Source organism: Leuresthes tenuis, unplaced genomic scaffold, assembly GCF_036924035.1.
Source record: "Leuresthes tenuis unplaced genomic scaffold, fLeuTen1.0.hap1 SCAF_13, whole genome shotgun sequence".
Lineage (NCBI taxonomy): Eukaryota > Metazoa > Chordata > Actinopteri > Atheriniformes > Atherinopsidae > Leuresthes > Leuresthes tenuis.
The window spans coordinates 9,488,342-9,515,191 of record NW_027325367.1 but is presented as its reverse complement, the minus strand read 5'-3'; the positions used below and the strand labels follow the sequence as shown (position 1 = coordinate 9,515,191).

At 41.6% G+C, this 26,850-nt stretch overlaps 2 protein-coding genes across 7 annotated transcripts in view; both read left to right on the top strand.

The window, feature by feature from the left end:
* Positions 1-511: 511 nt before the first annotated feature.
* On the top strand, positions 512-13,236 carry LOC140266682 (sine oculis-binding protein homolog). 2 transcript variants are annotated; one of them, XM_072361752.1, is made up of 7 exons: positions 512-837; positions 3,398-3,527; positions 3,794-3,988; positions 5,335-5,486; positions 6,750-6,845; positions 6,968-8,878; positions 10,986-13,236. In XM_072361752.1, exons 1-6 carry the CDS (start codon positions 745-747, stop codon positions 8,867-8,869), a joined length of 2,568 nt encoding a protein of 855 aa, XP_072217853.1. In that variant the 5' UTR covers positions 512-744; the 3' UTR covers positions 8,870-8,878; positions 10,986-13,236. The 2 variants fall into 2 exon arrangements, with proteins under 2 accessions (XP_072217853.1, XP_072217852.1); XM_072361751.1 differs by having other exon boundaries at positions 6,947-8,878.
* A 1,095-nt stretch (positions 13,237-14,331) lies between these two features.
* The window catches only part of LOC140266622 (rho-associated protein kinase 2-like), a 30,908-nt gene continuing 18,389 nt past the window's right edge, over positions 14,332-26,850 (top strand). For 3 of the 5 annotated variants that reach the window (XR_011907159.1, XR_011907160.1, XM_072361652.1), the window contains exons 1-7: positions 14,334-14,694; positions 19,880-19,961; positions 21,624-21,724; positions 22,355-22,492; positions 23,993-24,253; positions 26,083-26,230; positions 26,534-26,672. Coding sequence is in view for 3 of the 5 variants with exons in the window: in XM_072361652.1 (XP_072217753.1) it covers positions 14,599-14,694; positions 19,880-19,961; positions 21,624-21,724; positions 22,355-22,492; positions 23,993-24,253; positions 26,083-26,230; positions 26,534-26,672 (965 nt within the window). In the remaining 2 variants the exon portion in view is untranslated. Of the gene's footprint in view, positions 14,695-19,879; positions 19,962-21,623; positions 21,725-22,354; positions 22,493-23,992; positions 24,254-26,082; positions 26,231-26,533; positions 26,673-26,850 lie in introns of all 5 variants that reach the window. The other 2 variants (XM_072361651.1, XM_072361653.1) reach the window with 2 other exon arrangements.

The following is a 26,850-nucleotide window of genomic DNA, read 5'->3' as shown; positions in this document are numbered from 1 at the left end:
TATGAATGTGTGACCCTGTGCATGTGTGTGTCAACAGGTGCCAACCTGGATGGGTTAAAAGCAGTAAAAAGAGATGTATACATGACAATAAAATCTGATCTTAATCTTAATCTGCTCTGTATGCGCATTGGGAAGTTTTGGATTGAAGTCTTGGAGGGGAAAATATTTGTATATCTGGTTATATCTTTTGTCTGATTTCAACAGTTGTTTTCAATATTAGAAATGCTACAAACATTTGCATATGACATGTAAACATTAGTAGGCTACATGTAATTAAGTTTTTATTGTATTAACTTTAGCAACAAATGTGGTCTGTTGTTACTGAAATTGCTGAAAATATTCAACAGAGATTGAGCTGCATTGATCTGATTTGATTTTGTAACAACTTCAAAGTTCCTTAATCTTGCTTTGGTTTTGTTTCACTAGCCTTTTCTCCTTGTTATCTCTAGTAAGGCCTTTACTTTAAAAGTCTTAACGGGAAAAGGTTTCTTGGGCGTCAGTAGCAGCTTGACAGCGGTGAAGAAGAGAGAGTGGGGATTGTTCAGCGGCTGGGCCTCCAACGCGGACAGTACACGCATGTTCTCTGGAGCAGTATGGTGCGAAACCCTAAATGAGGGACTTGGACGTCCGGGAATGACAGCGGCTGTCACCGGGAGTGACAACTTTCACTCTGATCGACTCCGCTAAAACTACTCCAGTTGACACTCAACACTGATCCGGATCGGATCCAGCCAGACCAGGACTATGCCAGAGATGGAGAAAGGTAGACCACCGGAAAATAAACGCAGCAGGAAACCAGCGCACCCCGTGAAGAGGGAGATCAACCAGGAGATGAAGGTGAGAATTTGCTCGTGTGCTTCTACAAGATTAGGTTTTGATCAGTGAGAAGTGCTTTTTGAGCGAGCTGTAACTTTTTTACGCACGCGTCCGCAGAGCGTCAACTGCGCACAAATCAGTGCTGGGAATAATCAAGACATATACTCCGTTTTTTCCCCCAGAAAAAGCTCTCTTTGTGTCTTTTTATGTAAAGAATTATATAATCGGGTTTTACTGAAAGTTCAGAAAAAGTACTCAAAGTTCATACTTTTTGGGAGACGATTCAATAAGAAAAAATATAATGTATAATTTCAAATGAGAAATGAAACTCAGACAGACACAGGCAATTTTAAGTCTTGATGATCTAGTTAACTTAAGAAGAATAGGTTGACATTTGCCTTCTAGTGACGCCATAGCCAGCTGTGGTCGGACGCGCACTCTGTAATGTCCAGCGGAGATCCAGATGTGCGTCACTTCTTCCCTGCTCCCTGCAGTGCGCTCACTTGCTGCACCACAGAGACTCATGAGAAGTATTTATATTCCTTAAATAGCCTGCTTCAGCCTCACACTGGGAAAACTCAAAAGCAGTGTCTCACTATTCTAAAGAATGCAAGCTTTCCATTAAAGGCAAGCTCTTGCCGAAAGACAAAACACTGCCCACCAATGACAAGTGTAAGAATCTCTCATCTGTCCCTTGTGTTAAAGAGCAGTGACTGTACAGGCAATAAGAAATTAAATCACAGTAACAGACACATTCCCTCCCACCATTATGAGCCTATTGCATGGAAACTAATCCCTGGATTGTCTGCTTTGTTTGGGTTTGGACACTGGCTATTTGAGACGCTTGACTGTGGTAAAGGATATTTGAGGATCCTTCTAGCTGAGGCAGAGAAATCTAAAAAGACAAGCCATTTTCTTGGGGGAGTTTCTGGCCTTTCGTGAGAGAGGAAACATGCTTTTTTTTGTGTGAGTGGTCTGGATTGTAGCGTTTGATATCCAGGGGAGGTGTAGTGTTACATTTTAACTAATTTTAATCAAAACATGTGAAATGCTATCCTTGCTTGATGTGAGCCTGCCCTGGGCTAAATCTTAGGTTTGGCCCCAGTTTATTGCCTTTGGCTGCAACTCTCCGTGGTTTGGGATATGGCTTGTCACTCTTACAAAGCAGATGTTTGTCTAAACTGCCAAAAAGAAACAAAAACAATATTGTGGGAAGTGGAGGGCAGGGTGAGTGAAGTGAATTCTTTCGTTCAGGAGAAGAAAAAAAACAAAGTGACACATGGCTTTACGGGAGGAGAGTTGATGTAAGTGCTGTCCTTCTGGAGAACACCAAAATTTGGCATGCTCGGAAACAAACAAGACTAAAATTGTTCAGTAAAATCCCAAAGGTGTGCATCGTTTAGAAGAATCAAACGATTAAATAGGAAAGGAAAAACAGTGAAATAAAGATAGGCAGGAAGGCAGGCAAAGGGATTTTCTAGTTCAGCTGAGGTCCGTCCCAGTGTTGTCTCTGTAATACATCTGTTTCAACACCACATTCGGACTTACTCCCTCCACGTCAGACCCAAGCGCAGCACCAGACACCGGATACTTAACTTTAATCATCGTTAGGCATATTTAGCTGGATATGATACCGCTGCTTTCACTCACCCACACACTCTCCCAGACGCACACACTGAGCAGAAAGTGAGCAAGCGAGGGAGAGATCCATTTCTTTGAGGCCCTAGTGCAGAGCAGAGGTCGGAGTGAGGAAAGCAGGGGAAAGAATGTGCAGTCAGTACTACAGCACTACAACACAGCCACAGCAGACTGGCTGTGCTGGAAAAGGGTGAAACCTGAGCAGCAGCGCTGTGTCGGGTGTCAGGGCTGGAAGGTGCTGGGATGGAGGGGAGGATGGGGAAGATGGGAGGTGGTGGTGAAAAAGAGGCAAGGGGAGGGACAGGGAAAGCTGGAGAAAGGGAATGAGTGGTGGACATTAGAAAGAGAAGAGGAGAGAGGAGTGGGGCATTTCCGAGAACCATGGGACCTCGCTATGGTGTAGGGTGTCCCGCTCCGATTTCTGCCCTTTCCAGATCAGATTTCTCCTCCAATCCGGTTCCACTAAAGCCACAGAGCGAGGTGGGTGGATAAAAAGAGGGACCTTTGTGTTTTTGGGTTTTTTTTTGCATCTGGTCGTAATAAAAAATAAAAAAAATTAGACCACACATCCCATCTGTTCAGAAGAGTTTTCTTTTCTCCCCCTTTTTTCCAATTAAAAGAGATAAACAAAGGATGATTCATAGATTTCACACTGGTGTTAGGTTTTAAACCTTTCCGTCTCAGATTTAGCAAGAGTAAACAACTTGGAATACATCATGGAAAAAGAGTCATACTGTACTCCACTGTGCCCCTATTCATTTCTCCAACAGGGCTGGGGCTGGGAAAGAATCCCTCACATTGATTCAGAGTAGGAAGGTCTGATTATGTTTGACATAGGATGAAAAGTTCCACTAATAACCCTGGGACGCATGCTTACAATTCCCCATTTGCAGACAGGCTTTACTTAAAATTTTAATTCCTTTTCCTCTTTTCTGTCTTGTAGACGTTTGCAGAGAGCACCATGAACGAGCTCCTGGGATGGTATGGGTACGACAAGGTGGACCTCAGGGAGTCTGAGGCTAATGAGATCAGAAACTACAGAGAGAGGCGTCAGCATGTGTCTGTGCTAAAAGGTGAGGGCAGGTGTCGACAGGTCACTGTTGGTGCTGTATTACATCAACTAACAGGTTCTGCAGGTTTTGGAGCAGACATTGAGTCACTGCTCTAATTTGCTCAACATATTCTCCAGTGGTTGCAACTACTCACATTTCATTCATTCAGATGCATCTGTTGTTTGTGTAAAGGTTATTATACTGTCATGGAAGCTGTACTGTAGTTTTATGATATTGTATTGCATGACAAAGCCTGGGTGATATTGCATCTTGTTCGTGCCTTTCAGAAAACTCTTTGCCAAAACCCAAGTGCCTGGACACGAAAGGCAGTCATTCAGTCTTGGCCATAAAGAGTGGAGAGAGGGAATCCTCCAGTGTCCCTTCCTCTTCACCCTCTTCTTCATCAACAAGTTCATCGCTGACCACCCCCAAGGAGCACAAGAGTTCCCCTGTCATCGTCCCCCTCATAAAGCCTTCAGCAGGTATGGAACTTCGGTAGCTCTCATGAGGAGATAGAAAAGTGATCACTGCAAAGTCTTCTTGTTAAAATATGATTTTGGTTTACAGCATTGCTTCCCTCTGCTTCACATAAACACTGATAATCCAGGATTGGCATTCTATTTACTGTATGTGCTTAGAGATGAGGGTGTAAGACCAGCTGCAGACTATGCAGCAGGTATTAGTTTCAGCTTTTTCCTAAAAGGTGCCTGAGAAGTAATAGAAGCTCTGGAGAAAGTAAGGAGGAGCTGCGGTTACATGACATGTGTGCTTATCCTCCATTTACATGGTGTTAATCATTTCAGTTGAGTTTAGTGTTCTTTTGAAAATGATCAACTCTTCAGATGAAATCATTATGTGAAAAAAAAGCAAAAGCCTGAAAAATTGAAATATCTGAAATCTCCTGTTGACTTCATATCGCTCAGTGGTAGCAATCTGAGAGTAATTACTTTGTAAGTTTTGTTACCCTAACAACACAAGACAATGCAGCATAATAAAAGTCTGGTCAGGGAAACTGAACCAGCAGATGTTGCTGTATAGTTTCACATTTTTACACCATGCAGCACATATCAGTATTTTCTGTTATTTTGACTGTATTTTTCAGTGAACCAGACCTTAAATAAACAGTAAATTGCTGCTTTTACTGTAACTTTTAACTTGGAGGTGTTGGTATCTATGTTTTCTGAGCAATGTAGGACTTCTAGCCCTGTCAGTGCCCTGCATGCGCCACTATTAAACTGCATGAACTAGTCTTGTGTGCTAAATGAACCACTGATCAGATATTTCTCACCCAGGATGGATGTAAAAGTCATTGAATGAAACTGACATGGTCAGACACAGTCAATGTTGAATTTCACTGTGCGGGAGAATCACGTCAATCAAAATGCTAGTGTCCACATATTTCCTCACTGCGGCATAACTGCATAAAGTTATGCAAAAAGTTGCAATAAATGATATTAAATAAATAAATAAGAAAGATGCAGTAGGATCTCTGGTCTCCCTGGAAGAATATCACCCTCAGACTCCTTCAATTAATTCTCTTGTGGATACATCACTACATAGGAACTGTGAAGCACCTCCAGCATCAACCAAGGACTTGTTAACACACTGAAATTATTCAGCTAATCCATGTCTCTTTAGTATGAGTGAAATTAAAGTTTTTGTTTGTTAACCCTTCTAAAATATCTTATTTGTTCAATGCTGTTCTCATCCTCATAAGATCTTCTAAAGCCTAGACCAACACACGCCACCTTGGCACTGAGCTGTATATAATACTTTTTCATATTGATTGATTGATCTCCCTCCTTTGTTCTGATTTTTCCCCCTGCAGTGGAAGATGTGCAGAATGTGCAGATAGTGTGTGTTTGGTGCCAGAAGGAAGGTGTAAAACGCTACTCGCTATGTATGGGCTCTGAGCTAAAGAGCTTCTGCAGTGAGAAGTGCTTTGCTGCCTGCAGACGGGCCTACTTCAAACGCAACAAGGTTATTATGAATTGTGCATACAGCATATAACACTGTGGGAAGTCATACACTTGGGTTATCGCTTGTTGATGATGTCTTGATATCATGATTTGATATCCTGAAATCCTGACATCTGCAAGATGATGGATTAGCACAAGATGTTTCTATATTTTTGGAGCATTGAGGGTGGTGATACACAAGCATTACTTGTACATAAGTGCAGAGACACATAAAAATGCAGTTTATGCACAGTTTGCACTGGCAGTGTCACCATCCATACACAGGAGATCAAGCATCAGCTGGTTTCTGGCAGGTACACAGACCTCTACAAACAGATACTCCTGATTTTGTGAGGTCATAAGTGATAGACTCATTTGCAGGAATTAAAAAAAAAGGAGTTCCTAGTAAGTATGAAGAAGCCAGTTCAGGAGTGGTTGGAAGGGAGGGTCAAGCTTTATACAGGACACTTTGTATCGGTTTCGCGTTAATGCAGAAGGGGTAGGCCATTAAGTGGCTTTGGTCTGGAGGACAGGAAAGCTGCAACTAGGGAGAAACGCTCTAATGCACATAGCCATGATTTTTCACCTTCCATTACGACATGGATATACCGCCTTTAAAGGTGCGGGATGACAGGCTGCTGTATAGTCTTTCACGTTTAGTGTTGTTTATACTGTGGTGGGTTTATTCACACAACAACATAGACACAAAGGGAAGCTGAGCAGGCTGTGCGCAACAAGCACTTCTATGTTTTTTGAAGGCGGGGAGAAAAGCATTTCTGTTGGCTTGTTGCTGCTTGTCTGAGAGGAAGGCCAGGAGGCCTGGGGCGAGGTGTCCACTTTCAGTGCATACCTTACCTTCAGCTGCCTCATGTTTCGTAACCCAACACGACTCATTGGGTCACAGAGATGGGGGAGCACTCAGATCCACAGCATATCAGTTTACATGAATCAGGAGGAATTTCCTATATTAATACTGGCAGGGACATTAGTGATATGACAATACATCACCTGCATTATCTCCCTACTTGGTTGTAGAATCATGTCTGTTATACAACACACTTTTTTCCCTTTGTTTTACTGACCTTTAGGATTTTGGTACCTTGTGTGAACTTAAAGCGACTTCCAGACAAGGCCATTCATTTGAAACTATTTTTTGTCTTGTTATGTAGGACCTCAAATTTCATTTTATGAGCACAGAGTGAGTCCACTGAAGCATTTGACAACAAACTCAAACTGCCTCACAGTGGTGTGTCATGTTTGTCACACTGTGGTTTTCCCCTCTCAGGCCAGAGATGAAGACCTCCACAGTGAGAGATCCCCTCAGCACCCTCATCCAGAGGACTCGCCCAGACTGGTGTTAAAGATAAATACCAATGTCAGAGTAAGAGGACACTGTATCTTTTGTTTTCAACTGTAAAGTATTGATATAAGTCAACTATGAAAATGAAAGGTTTAAACATGCAGAAGTATGACCCCCCGCAGTCTCTCTCCCCTGTGCCACAGGTATGTGATTGGTGCAAGCATGTTCGTCACACTAAAGAATATCTTGACTTCGGATCTGGGGAGGAACGACTGCAGTTCTGCAGCACAAAGTGTCTGAACCAGTACAAGATGGATGTTTTCTACAGAGAAGCCCGTGCAGCTCTCACCAGCTCCAGCCCAAATAGAACAAGTCAGGACGGGAGGGTGGATGGCAGTGTGGTTGGGCAAAAGCTACTTACCCCCGAGTCTTGGAACAGTAGCATCAGTACAGGGGAAGCACGTAACAGAAATCTCTCTCCAAAAGGGTCTGCACTAATTCATGGATCAGCAGAATCTATGTCCATATCCCCCTCAGAAGCTTCATCTTCTTCCAAATTATCTGTCTCAGGGCTAAGGGGCCTGGATAGATCTGTCCAACCACCTCCACCTCCCTCTAATGTGGCGGTGTCCCCCCACCCTGCTGCCCTTCCTCCTCCTCGTCCACTTCTGGATCAAAAGCCAGTACCTCAAATCCCCATACCCTTTATCAGACCTCCTCTTCATGCTCAGGGCCTAAGAAGCCCCCTTGCCAATCCTCCTAGACATCCAGGTCCCCCTTCCAGCCCTATCCACAGACCTCCACACTCTCCTCTCCTGCAGCCCCCCACTTCTACTTCCATGAATCCACCTGGACTGATGCATCCTTTCCCAGGAGCCTACTTCCCTGGCTTGCATTCCCCTCCTCTGAACATGATGCCAAGAGGCCCTGTCCCAATGCCTCCCATAATGAACTATGGTATTCCCTCTTTTAGCCCTCTTCTGCCCCAGCCCACTGTCCTGGTGCCTTATCCCATTATTGTTCCCCTGCCTGTCCCCATACCCATTCCTATCCCTATTCCAGTCCCCCCTAAAGTAGCGATAGAAACTCCAAATCACAGTGGAGTTATTCAGCCCGTGCCAGAGGGGATAGACAGGAGTAGATTCAGGGCCAACAGGCCCCCATCTCCAGGAATCTCTGAAGGAGACAACAGATTGGTTGCCAATAAATTGGGTGGAACCTTTCCCCGAAGCCTCACTTCACCAAGTGAGCCCAACCCCAGAGACACAGATTGGGTTAAATCAGAGAGGCCATTTCTGTCCCCAGCATCCACACCTCATAGTGGGGGATCCTCCCCCAGAGCACAGTACAATGAATTACCCTGCCCTGCTGCAGGCTCGGAGGGACAGACGGACTATAAGCTGCACACAGAGCGGCAAGTCATCCAAAGGGTTCTCCAAAGGACCCAAGTGAAAATGGAGCCCAGTGCCAATGGAATGATAGACCTATCAGGGCTGGGGGAGTCAGCACCTGGGCAGGTTAACAGATCAGTACTCCATGACATCATCAAACCTACCCCTTCTCTACCACAGTCACCTTCACATGAGACCATCTACCAGCCACAGGACTCCCACTCTCCACCTTCTCACACCCCACCCAGCCCTACAGAGAGCAGCCTTTTACATGATGCCAAGTCCTTTACCCTGACATCTCAGGACCACGGTCAAAATGGTGTGTCCTCCTCATCCACGCCTACCAGTATGGACTCTTCCCTACCCCAGAGATTACCAGCACCACCCCATGACCCTGCACTTAGTGAGATGGAAGCTGTCAAAGAGAACAAGTGCTCAGTTGTTAGCCCAGTGCGGGTTGAGGGCCCTGTTAGTCAAATGGAGGGGCCCTTAACAGTAGCTGGGGATGTAGGAGAGGACTCCCATGTTCCTGATGAGGACCATGCCTATGCTCTGCCCACAGCACCAAAGACAGGTGGGACTGCCACCCCACTGCTCTTGCCCAAACTCAGGGACAAGGGCAGCCTGAGGAGTCCTGCTAATATGGCCAGTGCCGGAGACATGGAGCCAGCTCTGAAGAGGCGGTGCCTACGAATCCGAGATCAAAATAAGTAGAGGATAGAGGTGGGTTATTCAGATTAAATTTGACAAAAGCATTGATAGCATTGCTTTTACTTGCATTTATAATTTGATTTTGAACTTTTTTTGAGATATCTCATTTTCTACCAAGTTAACTACAACTTTATTTTCATGAACTCTCTGTGATATTTCATATTGGATATTCTAAAAACATAATTTTTTTTTTAAAAGCAGGTTAATGAGGGACTGGAGAATGTACTCACACACACATTCACACATATACAGGGCAAGCTTAATCACAGGTCTCACAGTATGCTCGTGGTCACTAAAGAACATGGCGCCAAACAGAGAGAATCCCAGTAACCTGGCACTCCTCAGTCCTCTTAAGTTACAACAGAGGAAGGAGGTGGAGGGCACAAGCAGTAAGAGTCACTTTGAAAGGCGATCACTTTACCACAGTCACAATACTTTGTTTGCATGGCCGTTTGTTTTGCAGGCTCGAATACGCCATGATAAATGCATTTTACTAAGATGGAAGGACAGAATATGACAGTTTAACTAAGTTCAAATCAGGAGCTGTTTGCAGTGTATGAAGAGATTGTGAGTTCATGAATTGGAAGCAAATAGCTGCTGCTAAGTCAAAACTTTGACCTTCAGGTTATGGGATAGCCTGTCCAAAATGACACCCAGACAAAGCGACAGATGAAGTTGCGGTCTTGCAGTATGAACTGCAAGGCAATACAGGCATCTTTCTGAGGCTGCTGTAGAGACAGAGGTGATTGTCAGGCAGACTGCAAGGCGCTGTGAATATGAGAGGCAGCCCTCTGCTGTGATAGAGCTCTGGGGTTTTATTAGAAAACACAGGGACTGAATCCGAGCGATCTGATTACACGTGTCATAACGACACTGTTCTGGCTTTGGCTCGTCTCACCCCATGTATAAGTTTGCACTCCTCTTCCTTTTCAGTGCTTTTCCTTTTCTTCACTTGCCACTGCTCTTTGCTGCCAAGCAGATGTTGTTGTTAGAAGCAGTAAAGCCTCTATACGTTTGACCAATCAAAGGCCCTCTTGATTTCATTTGCCCAACAGTCCAGATTTCTGTAACACCATCCATCATCCTCACCTGCTGGTATCTTACCATAACATTATCATGTTTCTGTTTTGCTGCATGTGCTGAGATTAATCTGATGATATTACAGGATTGGTTCAAATTTCAACAAGTCTACTTTTCTCTCTGTATTCCTTTTCAAGCCACCAAGGGCCATAGGTCATATTAATAATTGCATTTTACTGATGGCTGTTGATAGTGACAGAGCAATAGAAACCTTTATCTTGTACCCCAGATGTTTAGTGCCTGAGAGCAACAAGATTATCTTTCACTAAATGAGTTCCCTCTTTACTCTTTGTCATTTGTTGTGGTTTCATGCATTGCCGTAGTAACCAATACATATGAAATCACAGTGTGCTGCTTGTGTCGTGCAGACTGGTTTATGGCCTTGCGTTGTATGTAATGGGATCTGGTTGTCATATGTGAATGACTTTAGCTAGCCACCTCTGTGCTCTAAGCAGAACATTGCTGTCTTGTTCTGTTGTCCCCACTGCTAAAAGTCCTCTAAAAAAAATCTCCCAGTCTGACAGAGTCCACAGCCAACTGGAAGATTTCACCTCAGGAAACAGTCAGTTTTTTCGTCTCAGTTTTCCTTGCCTTTATTTGGGATATTTTATAGCCCCGTGTAATCTGATCCCACCACATGGGTATTCGCTGAGCGTTTGAAACTAAAACGCAATGGGACAGAGGGAGTACAGAACCCTGGTTTGGCCCTTAAGTGTGTGTTTGCGTTTAGTATGTGTGTTTGAATGCGAGTCTGTGTAAGTGCGCGTGAGAGAAAAGAGGCCAGATGTTCTTAGTTTGATTGTGCCCTGTGCAACAGTTATCTGAGTGTTGACATGACTAAAAGCCTCATTCTCTCTGTTTATGTAGAATGGGTAGATTAAGTAACAAAGGTCCAGAGCAGGAGAGTTAGTTATAAGATATGGTGGAAATGGAAATTACAAAGAATCAGCCCAGAATCTATAACATCTCACCATTTTTTCTCTCTTCCTCTTTATGTTTTTTTTTTTTTGCTCTCTTGCCCTTTCCACCAAATACACAGACTCCCTGTTTAATACTGTATGGCAGAGCCAGATTCAGTGCCACGCCCTCTTGTGGACATCACCAGTGCTAACACCCTCCAGCCTGTCCCTCAGCCTGTCAGCCCACCAGAGTGTTGTTCTGCCTGTAGACCAGCAGGGTGCCAACCCAGGAAGCAGTCCAGATGGCCGAACCATCACCAGTCAATAACGGGGAAGAGCACACAACACACTCACACTTTTGGACCAAAGAACACCGGCTTGTGTGTTAGTTTTCAGTGAGCACTTGAAGGACAGAATCTCAGATTCTCTTCCTGTCTGACATTGCCCTAAAGCATGTATGTGTGGACAAGTTCGTGTATCTGCCCAGATGCGCTCCTCCTCCTCTTCCTCCTTCTCTCCTTGCTCCACACAGCAGACAGAGCTCTGATCAGCCTTGTGTGGTCTTCTCAGATGGAGCCTGAACATGATCTCTTTCCAGGGGAAACGGTTTGTTTTCTCTGCCCGGCTTGCACAAAGAGCCACATTGTTCCTTTTCCCATATCCCACGCTGACTCCCCACTTCAGGTTTTGGGTTACCTGGCTGATGGGGGCTCAGACTTCAGGAGCTTTTTTTTATTTTTTTTAGCATCAGCCAGGAATATAGTATAGCCTTCTCTCCCCCACCTATCCGCCCAATCTAAATACAGTACACACTACAAACACTGGTTCTGAGGTTTTATGCCTTGCAACTGATTGCCTGAGATTCCCCATTCAGCTCACTTCCCTTAAGGGAGAAGAGAAATCTGCTGAGATGAAGATTTTGAGTAGTTTTCTCTCTGTGTTTAGAGTCAGGGTGAAGGATCCCTGAAGAGAGTTTCCACTTTCTCTCCCATAACAATGTAAAAGTACACCGTCTATTTGAGGGTCAGTAGCTGAGATGATATGTGAACACTAATCGTCGTAATAATGTTGGTACACAAATGTGTGATTTACAGATCCACAGTCACCTCTTTGAATCCACCAAATGTTCGAAGGCAGATCAGAGTGACTTCTAGCACTGAGTGCCTTGCATGTTTAAATCTTATGACAGTTTTGATGTGACAGTTTAACTGATCCAGATTCAGATTTTTTTAATAAATCTAAATGATATCTGCTCTGATGTGGTGATTCTGACAAAACAACACCAATGTAATATTACCAAATCGGGCATCAAATGCTGTCATATGCAGCGATCAGTATTACAGTTCCCGCTGTTGGGGATACCTTGATCCAGCCAGATCACTTAAATGCTTGTCAACCCTTGTCCAATTGTATGATTTCAATTTTCAAGTTGAACTCAACACGGATACTATTTGATGTTATATTAACTTATGGATGATGCATTTATAGATTTTCATTTAAAAAGAAAAAATCTTTATTTCTTCATTTGTATTTTTCTTTGATTATATTTTCTGGGTGCCGAAATCCTTAAATGCCCCTTGCCTATGTGTTTATATGTTACATCTCCACTAGAGAGCAGTGTTTGCCTTTGTTACTTTGCACCTGCCTTATTCTGACAACAAAGCACCAGAAGGCCCAAAGGCAGTCAGCTAAAACCAATCCCACTTGACACAACAATGCACTCGGTGCCATTCGACTGATTTCCGAGTCATAAGCCTGTCCCCAACATTTTGCCAGTACTTTGCCTTTGAGTCCAAATACTGCCTACATGAACCATCCCTTCAAAGTTTCTTCTTAATAAGGACTTCATGACCTACGACCCCTGCTGTCATTCCAAAACCATCCACATATGTGTGCCTACAGTGGCAACCTATTTCACTGTCTCCCAGCTCATTCCAGCCCTCATCCTCACCACAGGCCATACCATCATGACAGCGTCATACTCAGATGGCAAGAGGACTTTGTCAACAGCTTGTATGAGTCAGCGATGACATCACTCCAAATAAACAGCTGCAGTATCAACAAGTTCTTCACCAAAACATGCCAATACATACGTAATCAGGAGTGCCATTACTGGTTAAATTGCTTGCTATCTTTTTTTTCTTTATCATTGCCATTTCTCATGTCATACAAAAGTTTTGGAAATATTTCTTTTGCATCAGAGGTTTTGTTGCTGTTGTTGATTGGAATGCAGAGATAATGTCTGACCCTCCCTGTCACACATTTAGCCTACTATCTCAAATGAAACAGTCCGATTGTTTGTATTTGAATAAATATAAAGTAACCAAGAGCTTTGTTGGAGATCTCTTTGTAAAGTGAAATAAATAAAAGTTATTCTAAGAGCATAGAAAATGGCTGATGTGTTTATTCGTTTCACTTGAAATTGCTATTTTTGTTGGGCCATCTCCATATAAATCTGCATTTTGTGATTAAGAAACATGCACATGAAATATGTAGCCACACTGTGGACCTTGCAAATATCTATTTTTAGTCCCAGGACGTCTGAAAGGCAGCGCATCAGCATTCCTAGAATACTGAAGGTTGGTACACCCTCTGTGCAGTGACAGTAAAATCAGATGAATGAGATAAGTGAAAAGGAATTCCGGCTTGCAAAGGTCTTGTTGTGGGTGGTGATTTGGAGAGATTTTTAGGCGGGTGCAGCAGCTACAATGATTAAGTGATAGAAACCAAAACAGCTGGACCGAAGTTTTCGAAAAAAAGTTTTGAACAAAGTTGGGAATTTTTTTTTATCATGGGACCTATAAATAGATAGCACGAACCGGATTTAAGGCCATGCTTCAAAATAAAAGCATGAAAACCCTGCCAGGGCAAATAGGGAAAAAAATAAGAATTTATTTATGTCGTCAATTGCAGTTGCACCAAAAAAACTTTTGCAAGTTTATTCTAAAGACCCAACATGAAATGTTTTTTACTAAAAGTGCAAAATGTACAAAAGAGACACATAATGAACACCTGGAAAGTAACTTCAAAATACTGAAATATTTGTTTATTTTTGTAGGATTTAGTTGGGTTTTGAATTAGAAAAACTGAAAGCAAACTTAACTTCTCAATATTCCTAGGCAGTTGTAAATGATTAATTATTAATAATCTTGTTTTTTAAGTATCTGTAGACTACGACTTTTATATAATTTATGAATAGATATCAGATGCAGGTCTGACGAAGGCAATTAGAAAATCATTGATTTATTTGAGTTTTAGAAAAATAATAAAGTAAAGTAAAGTTATTTCCTTTATGTAAACTGCCTGGGACTGAAGAGACTATAAGACAGACTTTTAGTTTCATAGATATGACCGGAAGCAATACTAGTGTGTTTGTTCTGACTTAACAATTTCGTGTCATACAGGTTGAACACGCTGTGGTCTGATAGGATTTTGTTGAGCCCACCTGACTGGAAGCAGCGACTGAACGCACCTTAGAGAGCAAAGTGCGCTTCGGTCGAACCTCAAACGCCTGCTCGGCTTTTACTTTCCTGTGACTTATTAATGAGATAGTGAGATATTTGGGGTTGGATGAAAAAATTAACTTGATAACTCAAGCTGCAGTTTACCGAGGAGCAGCCATGAGAAGCTGATCCGAGCGAGAGGAGTGCGCCTCCACCCCCAGTCCGAGACAGAAAACAGGCCCACAGGTGTTTGTTTTTTTGTTCTTTTACATTTTCAAGTCATTTGAACTGGATACGCTGTGCTGTAATCATGCTGGGAGCGGAGAGCAGAGTGGAAAGCCGGCTGGAGAAGCTCGAGACCCTGATGAGGAATCCACAGTCGGCGCTCAACTTTGAAACCCTTCTGGTGAGTTTGCATTTACCTCGGGGGTCTGGCACGGGTACGCGCTTCAGACTGAGTTACACGCATATTTGTGAGTAGTTATGCTGTCACGATCATCTGAAAAAACACAGCTGAGGTAAACAATTGTGTAAAAGTACAATCCAAAGGGGGGAGAAAGTATTTTATTCTATAATAACGAAGAATAAGTGGGTGGTTGGTTAATGCATGTGTCCACCAACGCTTATCATTACTTTGGATGTTAATCAGAGGTGTAGCAGCGGAAAGCCCCACCTAAACTCAATGTTCAGCCACCTTTCCTGTTTGGAATGCAATATTCCCATACTGACACCAATAATGGGATTATATAAAGGGAAATAAAGTCTTTATGGTGATAAAAAAAATATATTTTTTAATAGGGGCTGATAGACTCACCGAAACCGAAAGTGTTTTAATTGAGCCAATCCATAAAATTAGCCCGTAGGCAACAACAGTCCCTGTTTTCCACTTCATCAGTGTCTGCTTGTGATTACCTGTTAAATATCTTGCTGTAGTCTCTAAATGACATGGCCTCCCCCTGACCTGAACTAAGAATGCACTCAGCTAGAATATAGATTAGCTTTTGTAACTGCGCCTCTGTCTTGTGAGGATCTAGCACAAGGCCAAAGCCTAACTCTCAGCTCTATCTGATTGATTTGTGTTTGCACCGCTGTGCTTACATTTGATGGATTTCTTGGCTCCATCAAAATGTCTGGCTCTGAAGGAATCTTTAAACTGGATTAACATATTTTATAAATGCATTACAGGAACTGTCTACAGTCGTGGTTTTGCTTAGGAGGGGAAGTAGTACAGGAGCAGTCCATTAAGTTATCCACTTGCTTCATACAAGTTCTCTGACTTTGTTTCTTAGTTGGCCCTTTTTGCTCATTTTTTTTTAGCAAAGTCAGATCCACAGAATGATGTCCATGAAGCATAGATATGATAACCTGATGCATACATGAGACAGATAAAGGTTTATGGTCATCCTCATGAGAGAGCCGAGTCTATTCTCAGTTGATGAGTCACATGCAAAGTCCAGTGTAAAGCCATTACCATTAGATCAAGTCCAACTTAACCCACACAGTGACATAAGCAGACAACAAAGGAATAGCAACGTATTTATGTCAACTTTGAGCATCCTTCCAAATCTCAGCAGTCATCATTCTTTGATTCTTTTTTTTATCCTTGCAGTCAGCTTTGGCTGGCTTTGTAAGTAGCTCTGTTTTAGGCACAACAATGGCTACCATGCTTCCTAACTGTGAGCCACCACACAGGAAGCTGAGGGAACTTCCTGGAATTGAGATGGAGATAACCTGCCATGACATCATGTCTCCATTTCCTGTTTGTCCACAATTGTTTTTATTATGTAGGTACAAATGGTACATTTTGAAGTGTTTTGTTCTTATTGGGTTGAAGAAATTGGTTCTAAGTAATCCATTATTTCAGTTCTGGAATGGTGGTTTTGTGGGTCAATGATTGTAACAACAGGAACAAATGATTAATGTGACGTGCATTTAAGCTGGAAATTGTTATTGCTTTTTGTTGTTGAAAATCAAAATCAATCAATGTGTTATTTTACTGTTAGTTGTTGCTGTCGTTAGGGCGACAGTCACTAGTTGGCAATTAATAAGTAATATAACCAATTGAGCTTTTCTGATTTTCTCAGTCAGACTCCTCAAATGTACAGAATTGCTGGTTGAATAAATTGGGTTCTTTTATAGGTCAAGTGTGTAGGATCAAATGATCTCTAGTGGCAAAAATGCCGATTGCCATCAATTAAATACCCCTTGTCCCATCCTGTCCTTCCAAGCATGTGGGAAAAACTGGTGAGGGCCAGCTCAACGACCACTGTTTGAGTGGTGTGTTCTGTACGAAATGTGAGGCAGCAACGTGGTAGACTACAATGAGAGAACCTACATAGTTTGTAGTAATTGTTTTTTTCAGTCCTTCACTGGCTCTGACAAGTCATCTTGTATTTTTTTCATTCCTTTCCAGTGATTGATAGTTAGCAGTGATCAAAGGTGTGTTACTGTGGATCATACCCTCTATAAGGAGATTAATAGCTGAGGAACAATGCATTACATTATGCTGAATTACCTGAGCATGGAGTAACCTTTTGAATGTGCTCCTTGATGATATCAACTCAACTTGGTGGAAATGCAAACCTGCTTAAATACTGGATCGTGTTCAGATTTGTCCAGATTCCTATGAAAGTTAAGCAGGTTGGATCTAATAGTCTTCAGCTCTGGGTGGCAAGAGATTTGAACCTTAAACCCCTCTCACCACAAGATTACTAATTAGTGCTGACAAACTTTCACGATACAGCCATGACTTAATGAACCTGTGAAAAAAAGAGGACGAATGATGCCTGGATTTAGTTTCACTGGTTTAGAATCACTTCAAGAAACTTTCATTGTCTCTTTTTTTAATCATCATAATTAGGAAAATAATTTTGACAAACAACCTTCTTCTTGGTGGAGATTTTTCAAAACTCTGTTTTCATGTTATTCTAAGACCTTTGAAAACAAACCTTGCCTTTCTGGATATGTTCGGCTTTGACTTTGTCTTCTCTGTCACAACCAGCAGCGAAGCCTCCGCTTCCTGTTGACACACGCAGCATTCCTTCATGGGATATTCATCATACCCAAAGTAGTGATACAATTGTGCTTTGAGAAAAAAGATCAAATAAAAGGCCATCCTCCACCTCCTATTCACTCACAACTGATTGTGAAGTTTTTGGGGTGCATTGACTTTGGATATTGTGAAGATTTCCTGCAATCTTGAAATGACAACTTGATAGAAGTTGGTGAAGCCAGTGTGCAAAGCAGTGCTGTGACAGCTGCAACATATTCAGAATAAGTCACCCGTGGGACGAGTCTGTAACCATCTCATTGTGAAAGGATGGCATTACACTGTCCTTCAGACCGTGTTGGACCAGAGTTTCTGCAAATCATCACCCTCTTAGATACTTCCGCTAGTTTACAGTTTTTGACCGCTTGATGGCGAATGTGCTGTCATGCTGTCTGGTATAATTGTTCAGTCTTTTTTGTTTTTTGCCATTAGTTGCAACTGTCAGTTTCGGAGCCTGTATTTGAGATGATATGGTCAGTAAATGTGTGTATCTGTAAAGAAAAAGTCAGCTGCTGTGACTCTTGTAGCCCAGAGTGGAGCATCCTTTGTGAAAATTGTGTTCCCTTCAATGCCAATTGTAGCCAGAGCCAGTCAACACCCACAACTACAACAGAATCATAAAAGTCGAGTGGAAACTTTCCCGTTGCACTCAAAAGCCAGATGTTAGGGGGTTTTTGACGAGTGTGAAAGAGGTTGTACAGTTTAATCTAATGGCCGGCATTTGGCAGCTTCTGTGGCCACAAAAACAAGTAAAAAAACAAGATGATAAAACAGGGTATGCTATTGTTGGGATTGAGAAGCTGCTGTTCAGTGGGTGTGCACCCGGTTCTCACCAGTATAAGGTCATAAATTCAGATGTGTTAAAGAAGTAAAATAGCCACAGCCAAAACTTTAGCCAGACTTGAAAACATGAGTTGATAAACCAGTGGGTCACGATAGCTTTGTCCATTCATATGCAGTCTGTGGAATAATCAAATTAATCATAACCACAAACGTGTGTCAGAGGGACAGTATGTAAAAAGATGTTATTGTGATTCGCACTTGTGTGATTATAGCCCCCCCCCCTCTTCAGGCTTTGTGAGGGACCTGCTGGCACTTTCTTGGCCATCTGTCCTTTATAACAACACAATTATAATGTCAAGCATGGCACAGTTGCCTGTACCAGATTTCTCATCCTTATGCATCTCCACTGCCTCTTCTTGAGCTCAAAATGGATCACCTCTGTTGCTGACTGTTTCTTTGGTGCTTTTATTGTTTTTTTGGGACTTTTTTAACCACAGAAGACTGAAGGGCTGCTCCAGCCAGAGCAAATTTAAGATTTAGTCACACGTTCCCACAGACAACGAACGGCAGATGCGTCAGATGTCTGTTCAGATTAGATTATATTTAAATATTACTTAATCTCTGAGACTCTTGAAAGCAGAGTTCACTCTTTACTGCGGTAACCATGGCTGATATTAGAGACGCGCTCTCACATAGGCTGTGTAAAATGATCACAGATCCTCAGGCGCTCAGCCTGAATCCAGACCCATAAGCTATTTGTCCCACAATAGCTTCTGAGCCTTTAGGTCTATTTCCACCCATCTGCAGTGGGGGAGATCTCTTCTCACCGCTGCTATTTAAAGTTACAAAATTGTTCCACATGCCCCTGTTCACCCACACACATGTCCCCGAACAAACAGACCAGTAGATAACTGCTATTACTCAACTTTCCTACTCACATTTATGTGAGATGACTCCACTTGACCCCTTGTTTTGGGGAACAGAGGGTCACTCTACACCCCCCCCCCCCCCACCCCACCCCACCTACCTGCCCGAGTGCCCTGACATCCTTTAGCATTTGGATCACACAGACATTTTGGATCTACATGAAACCCAGCACTGCTGATTTAAGCGCTGATGACACTTCTTGGGCCCCGGTTTCAGTCAGATGCTGCCCCTGCCCCGCTGTGTTGAGCCATAGGGAGGGGCGAGTGTGTGTTTGGCTTGCCTGGGTGCTGGTGGGCCTGATGGATGGTCGGTGTATTTGGTCAGGCGGCTGTAACAACATCACTTCCCTTGCTTTTGTAGTTGCATGACTTGTTATGTCTGTATGTCCAGCCTTCACTGTCCTGTATTCGCTTCGACTTGCTGCACATCAGCAGTTCACTTCTCCCACTTATGTTGCAAATTAGAGAACTCTGTGTATAAATTTCACCTTGTAATCGTTCCTTTCACCTTCCACTGCATCCTTCATTCATTTACTTTTGCTAGCATGTATCAGCCAGTAGTGGTCAAGGTTGCCATGTTTGCAAGATTTGGCTCGACGAAGTAATGATTGTAAAAAATAAAAGGACAGTATTTCAGCTTTGAAACATGACTTTTTAATAAAAGTTCCAGGCAAACCCATTGGATGTTTTTTTTTTTTTGTGGTGTGTTTTGCTGTGAAAGGTCAACCTGGAAATCACTTTACTTTTGAATGAATATCAGTATTTTCTTTGTTTTCTCTCTTTTTTTTTAAAAAGAACACAAACTGATTTCTGTTTGTTTTTCTGTCTTTCAGGACTCCATGAATGCGTTGGCTCATGATTTGAACTATCCTGCCCTGCGGAAAAACAAAAACATAGAGGCGTTTCTGAGCAGATGTAAGAGCTCCAGTGTGTTTGCCACAAATGTTTAAAGTTATAGAAACTAAAATGTTTTCCTACTCTTGCTTGATGTAAGGATTGGAACTGCACAGCCGTACCTGGCCCCTTTAATTGTCATTTAGTTTATGGAGGTTCAAATATTTTGAGTGAGTAACAGGTCTGCAATGCAGTTGGGTAAGTTTAACAACCAGATTCTTTTTCTGCTTCGCAATGCAGCTGTAAAATGACTATGCTGTGTCATTTTCATGCTGAAATAAGTTAAATGTCCCAGAAAAACTATGTCATATGTTTGGTAGCATTTGTCAAGCCTAAACAAGTAGCCTATATATCATTTAGCTCTAATGGTGCCTTCACAAGTTATCCATTCCATGTGCGGTTATTTATTATTAGGTTATTATTAGGTTTTTTGTCCTGTAGGACATGATGTTCATGACCTCAGTCAGCATTAGTACATTTCCAACTTTTTGCTGATCCTGTCCAAACAGTTTTTGGAACCTTTTACTAGCATCAAATTGAAAATTATATTTTATCTAAAAAAAAAAACAAACAATGCAACTTCTCATTTTAAACATTCAATATTTTGTCTCTTTTGATTAAGTGTTAGATTAAAATCATTAAACTTAGTTATGCTTGTGTATGTGTGTATCAGATCAAAATGATCATGCATCGTGTGTCATCACCCCCCTGAAAACTGTAAAGATCACACGGCAGTGTTCCTTACAGATTGTATTACATAAGATTGACTCATGTTTGGTGATGATGTCAGTTTCTAACAGCGACAGCCGATGTTACAAGAGTAGAAATGAGAGAGTCATGATTTTATTTGCTTCAGTCAGCTTCTCTGAACCTTTAATATTTTCTTCATTTTAAGATGATGAATTTAAACTGTCAAAACTGTTGTTTAGAGGTTGCATTTACTCAGTTTGGAATCTTTTAAGAGAACCTTCCCAGTATTAGTTATTTTTGCTTTAATTATATTTAATTTTTTTATTCATTCCCTATCAAATCATCTAACTCGCATTAATGTTATAGATTTTCTGGGAAATACTGACCCTGGAATGTGTGTTACCATGCAATGTCCTAAATCTCGATGCCAAATAATTTCTGATATTCAGCATTCTACACTAAAGTACAACGTTGGGATTTTCCAGGGTCTCATGAATAGTAAGTTTTCACATGAAAGCAAGCCATAGAAATTTGAAATTGCTGGATGACGTAATCTCTTTGAACACCGGTGTCTGAGCACATACTGTGTTGTGTTTTTTTTTATGTCACGGTAAGGAAAAGCATCACATCCCAGGCAAATTATTATTATTTTTTTTTTTTAGCCAAAAAAATCATTAAAAGGTGCCAATAGTCGCTTTTTGCTATATTTTCTAACCACTGCTTAGTACTGTTTTAGATAATAAAGCTGCATAAACATATATACATAATTGGCCAAAATGTGGCAGTGAAGTTTACATCTTTAGCCTTTTACTACTCAACTACTTAAAAAAAAAAAGTAAAATTTGTAAACCTTGGGGAACTTTAATTGCCACTGTGATCCTATATTATTGAGTTTCTCGACTCAACTTAGACCTACCCGTGAAGTATTTGAACCCAACTGGTAGCAGCTTGACCTTTGGTGTCGCTATGGTAATGTGCGTGTCTGTCCTGCAGATGAGAAGCTGGTGACTCAGCTGCGAGACCTGCAGGTGAAGCTTGAAGACTTTGAAAAAGTGAAGCTGATTGGGAGAGGAGCCTATGGAGAAGTGAAACTGGTGATTTGTTTCTCTTTGTTTTGGGGGAAAAAAACAAGTCTGTGATTTTTCATTCTAAACATCCTGTGTGTAGCAATGGAATACAGCCGAGTTTCTCCAGCTGTTCTTAGATTTAACAGTTTTCACCAAAAACAGGCGTTTTTAAACCACTAGAGGGAGTAGCCATCTACAGAAATGTGTAACTTTCCCACCTTGTGTTTCAGATACAGTTGAATTGTTACCAATTTAGCTGATTCTAAGTTTGAAGTTTATAGTAATGTTTCTCTCCCTGAGTCCCAGTTTTTTAAATGTGAGCCTATTGTGCTGGTAAAATCTGGTGTCTGCTGAGCGTCTAGTGGTAGAAACAAGTCTGGACAGGCTCAGTGTGTGGGGGGATAAGCATGAATTCTAATGTGGGGGTGTGGAGGGGGACTTGAGTGTGTTTGTGCTCCAAATCTTGTGTAAGCATGTCTGTTTTTTTTGGGTGTGTGCTACAATTACAGCTTCCCATTTCGGGATGTGTCTCTGGTGTTGTTTTGGTCATCGTGACATTCTTACACTCTTCTTCTTGTTGTCCTTGTGGAGTTATCACTGTTTACATTCTCAAATGTCCTTTTTTTTTTTGCTTTGGCCCTCCCCCCACTGATGCAGGTCCGTCACAAGGCCTCTCAGAAGGTTTACGCCATGAAGCAGCTCAGCAAGTTTGAGATGATCAAGCGGTCCGACTCGGCCTTCTTCTGGGAGGAAAGGCACATCATGGCCTTTTCCAACAGCCCCTGGATCGTCCAGGTGTGCTTGGAGATTTGTTTTCTCTTCAGAGCTGTCACAAGATATAAACTGTAGTGGAATCGTCCCTCCATTAGACTATTTTGTTTGTTGACACTTTTACCATTTACTGAAATTAAGAAAGGGGGGATAGAATAAAATAAACACAGATACATTGTAGTATTTCCTTGCCCCTGTCCTGGCATAGAGACGTCTCACTGCAAACATAAGTATTATCACCCACGTGGTCACATGTCCATTCTCGTTGACCAAAGTGATGGCTTACGCAAACTGTTTTATTCCCTGTAATATCCCTCAAATACTTTTATGATTTGAGTCAAGTATTTATACATTTCTGACCATTATTATATAAAAAGAATCCTCTATATTTAATTTCCTTCTTAGTCTATAACGAGCACAAGAATAGGACGAGTTCAAAAATTGACCAAAAAACGAGTTATACCTCAGTGTAGGGAGCACGGGAACGTAGGCAGAGTTTAGTTAGATCTTCTATGTGAACAAGTCATTTCAATTAAAGATAACTGCTGAATGAAAATTACAGTACTTCTAAATCAATGGCTCTGTTTTCACATTTTAAAAGGGTCTTAAAGGGTACAAAAATAGAGCTGGTCCCAAAATGCCACAACCAGAAACCACAAAACTGCTGCGACATAATCTAAGGGGGCTTTTGTTCACGTCAAAGTAAAATTGATCACTTTTTGGGTCAGCAAGGTAACTTTAACAAGTGAAATTGCTCTCGGTGTCATTAGGTTTGTCATACAAAAATGTACAAAAACAAAAGGTTTTTTTTAATCAGATAACAGTGAAATTAGCTTTCTGTGCTCTATTTCTTTAACGTCACTGCATTCTTCTCCAAAAGATACTCTCTTCTTTTTCTCTTCTATTTGTCAGGCACACATCTATCTCTATTGGAATCCCATCTGTAATGTAGTCAGACATTTGAGAAAATAATCACTGCTCTCACTTTGGCACAGACATTTGCCAATTTAGATAACTTTTGAAGTTCCAGCGTTATCACTCAGTATGGAACAGAGTTGAAAAACTATTTTTCTTATCAATGCTTTAATGCTTTTAATTCCAAACATGCGGAAACTGCATACAGATATATATATATGTTATTTGAATTAGCCGCACACCATAAAATGCAATGATCATGCTGCACGAGCGGGTTTAAACAGAAAAAGTGTGTATGATTTTAAATAAGATTAAGTCATAGTGAGTAACATATATATGCCAAAGCACACACAAAATCAACATTTAACATACATTAGCCTACATTAACCCCCACCCACGAGTTCTTCTTAATGTGTGTTCAATAATTGCATCAAGTTTGCAATAATGATTTATGGCTGACTTTTGCTTCCTGATATAAAATGATAATCACTGATCCTTTTAGAAATAACGCACAGGCATTGTGTTCTCAAATCTTTATCAGCCTAGTATCTTTACACTCGTGAGTAAGGCCTGGAATGATATTAAGTGACTCAGATTACCCTTTTCCAGCTTTGCTGTGCTTTCCAAGACGATCGCCACCTCTATATGGTGATGGAATTCATGCCGGGAGGAGACCTGGTCACGCTCACCATGAACTACGACATCCCTGAGAAGTGGGCTCGCTTCTACACGGCCGAGGTCGTGCTGGCGCTGGACGCCATCCACTCCATGGGCTTCATCCACCGCGACGTGAAACCTGACAACATGCTGCTGGACCAACACGGACACCTGAAACTGGCCGACTTCGGCACATGCATGAGGATGGACTCGGTAGGTTAAGTTAACAGCTGTGTCATTGTTGTTTTCAAATCTGTCAAAAGCAGTTTCATGCTTTAATCTGAGGAAAATACTCTGACTGAATCAGCTGCAATAACAATGGATTTCCATTGCTATCTCAGGGAAAGACTCTAGTTTGCCACCAGGTGTTTAGAGAGATAGAAGCTCAGTGCTAAACTCTTACACCAGGCTGTTTTGAATAGTTTTAGAAGCCAAACAACCAATCTCGAGTGCAGCAGCGGATCCGCCTCTGCTGTGGTCCAGGAAGTGTTTTTCAGCCTTTTGTTTTCACCACAGCAATTTCAGAATAGCTGGTTCCACACTTTCAAGCTTTCTGGAAATATGCTGTTAGACAGATGGTGTCATACATTTTTTCACTTGTGTAAATACATAGTCAAACTGTGGAAGAAAAGAACACAGAGCTTCAAAATATCTAAATGTGACAAGCGTTCCTTCCTGTTATCTTAAAAGTAAAGTCATTTGTTTTTGTTACAGTGTTAAACAAGTTCCGTGAGGTTTATAAGTAGGTGATACTGCATATAAAAGGTATTTTTAGGCTTGTTTTAAAACCCTTTAGGCCCAAACTCCTTCCTAACGTCTACACAGTTGTCCCTGTGTTTTTAGCCACCCCTCATTTCTTTATTTTTTGCTTCTAAAGAGTCAGACTTTCTTGTACTCTCTTAAAGTGGACTTGAGCGATAGTTTTTCTCTAGCAATTTGCTGCTTTTCACTCATTTTCACTCCCGTTCTAGCACTTACCATTTTCAGAGGTGTGTGTTTTTGTTTGTCTAGCCTCTAAACACTAACCTATGAATCATCCAAGCATTAAAGAAAGGCTTCTAACTTCTGAACCAGTGTTGCATCTACATGACGGTCTACTTTGCAAAGAACCAATTTTAATGGATTTTTATTAATCAGAGTTGTTAATAGCAGCCTATTTGTTCACGTCTTTAGTTGAATCTACAAAATACACAGTTTGACGGACATCAAATGGTATTTTTGCACCAGCAGGGGTATTTCCATAGAGATATTAGCTGAAAACTTGGCACATCTCAGCATGTGTGCTATGTGTCCTTAAAGAAACATGACAAGTGGAGAACAATAGAAGAAGTGTCAAGCATCTCCAGAGCAGACTAACTGTATCTAAATGGACTGCAATTATATAGCTTTTTCCACTCAAAGCACTTTTGCACTTTAAAGAGCACTTCTTAAAGTGCTGTAAATGGACTGTATTTATATGGAGCTTTTCTAGCCTAGTTGACCATTCAAAGTGCTTTTACACTACAAGCCACATCAACCCATGATGGGCACATCGGAGGAAATGTGGTCTTGCCGAAGAACACTTTGACATGTGGTCTGTGAAATCCAAGGATCAAAACTGACAGATGACCACTTCTGAGCTACAGCCGCCCCACCTACTGTCTGAAAGTGATGTCAGAAAGGAGAAGAGCAAAGACCTCAACATTATTGAAGCAGTGTAAGATCATTTTGACAAGAGAACGGAGCAAAGGGCAGCCAACGATCCAAAGAAGAACTTTGGAATGTCATTCAAGAAGCCCACAACAATTTCTAAAGACTACTTAAAAAAATGACAATTATGTCAGGTTCAGGCTGCATTGAAGAATAAAGGTTATCATACCAAATATTGACTTTAAAGCTCGGCAGAATGGTAGAAACTGACTTATTTATTGTATTTCCATTTATGTTTGACCATGTTACACTAAATTACTACACCTATTTCCCATTTTCCTGGCAATATAAAACAATTGAGGGGTGACTAAAGACTTCCATAGTGAACTGTATGTTTTATGTTCGTCTTTCAGAAGACTGGTATGGTGCACTGTGACACGGCTGTAGGCACACCAGACTACATCTCCCCTGAGGTGCTCCAATCTCAGGGTGGTGACGGCTACTACGGTCGAGAGTGTGACTGGTGGTCTGTTGGAGTTTTTATCTATGAGATGCTAGTTGGTAAGTTACCTGCTTTTGTTTTGTCTCGACGGTCCTAATTCTATTCATCAGTATTATATGATTTAGCAAAGCATGGATGGATTTATTTATTTATTTTGCCCACATTGTATATCGAACACAGTCCAGAATGTTGGAGTCGATCTGCAGTCACTTAATCAGTAATCTAATCATCATCTTCTTGTTTTATAGCAGTTGAAATTCAGTACATGTCCTCTTAGAATAAGCATTATAAGAAAAAAAAACAGGTTTTTGTCTGTTCTTGGGTCAGTGTTTGTGAGTTTCAACGTCTCCCCTCTCTCATAGGTGAAACTCCTTTCTATGCCGAGTCCCTCATTGGAACATATGGGAAGATTATGAACTACCAGAACTCACTCGTCTTCCCAGATGATGTAGAGATGTCGCAAAACGCCAAAGATCTCATCTGTGCCTTTTTTACTGACAGGTTTGAACATCGATTTTACAAAGATCTACATACATTTCTGTGTATTTGAGTTAAGTGGATGATTTATGCATGGCAGTTAGATACAGGATCTACCTGTTTTCTTCATATCACTGTGTGCTGGTGATCTGACCTACTTTGAATCATAGAAGAACAACACCCACATCTTAGTTAAACATTC

Coding starts and splice junctions, on each gene's coding strand:
- LOC140266682 (XM_072361751.1), top strand. CDS start 745: ATGCCAGAGATGGAGAAAGGTAGACCACCGGAAAATAAACGCAGCAGG. Junction 838..3,397: donor AGATCAACCAGGAGATGAAG/GTGAGAATTTGC, acceptor TCTGTCTTGTAG/ACGTTTGCAGAGAGCACCAT. Junction 3,989..5,334: donor CCTCATAAAGCCTTCAGCAG/GTATGGAACTTC, acceptor TTCCCCCTGCAG/TGGAAGATGTGCAGAATGTG.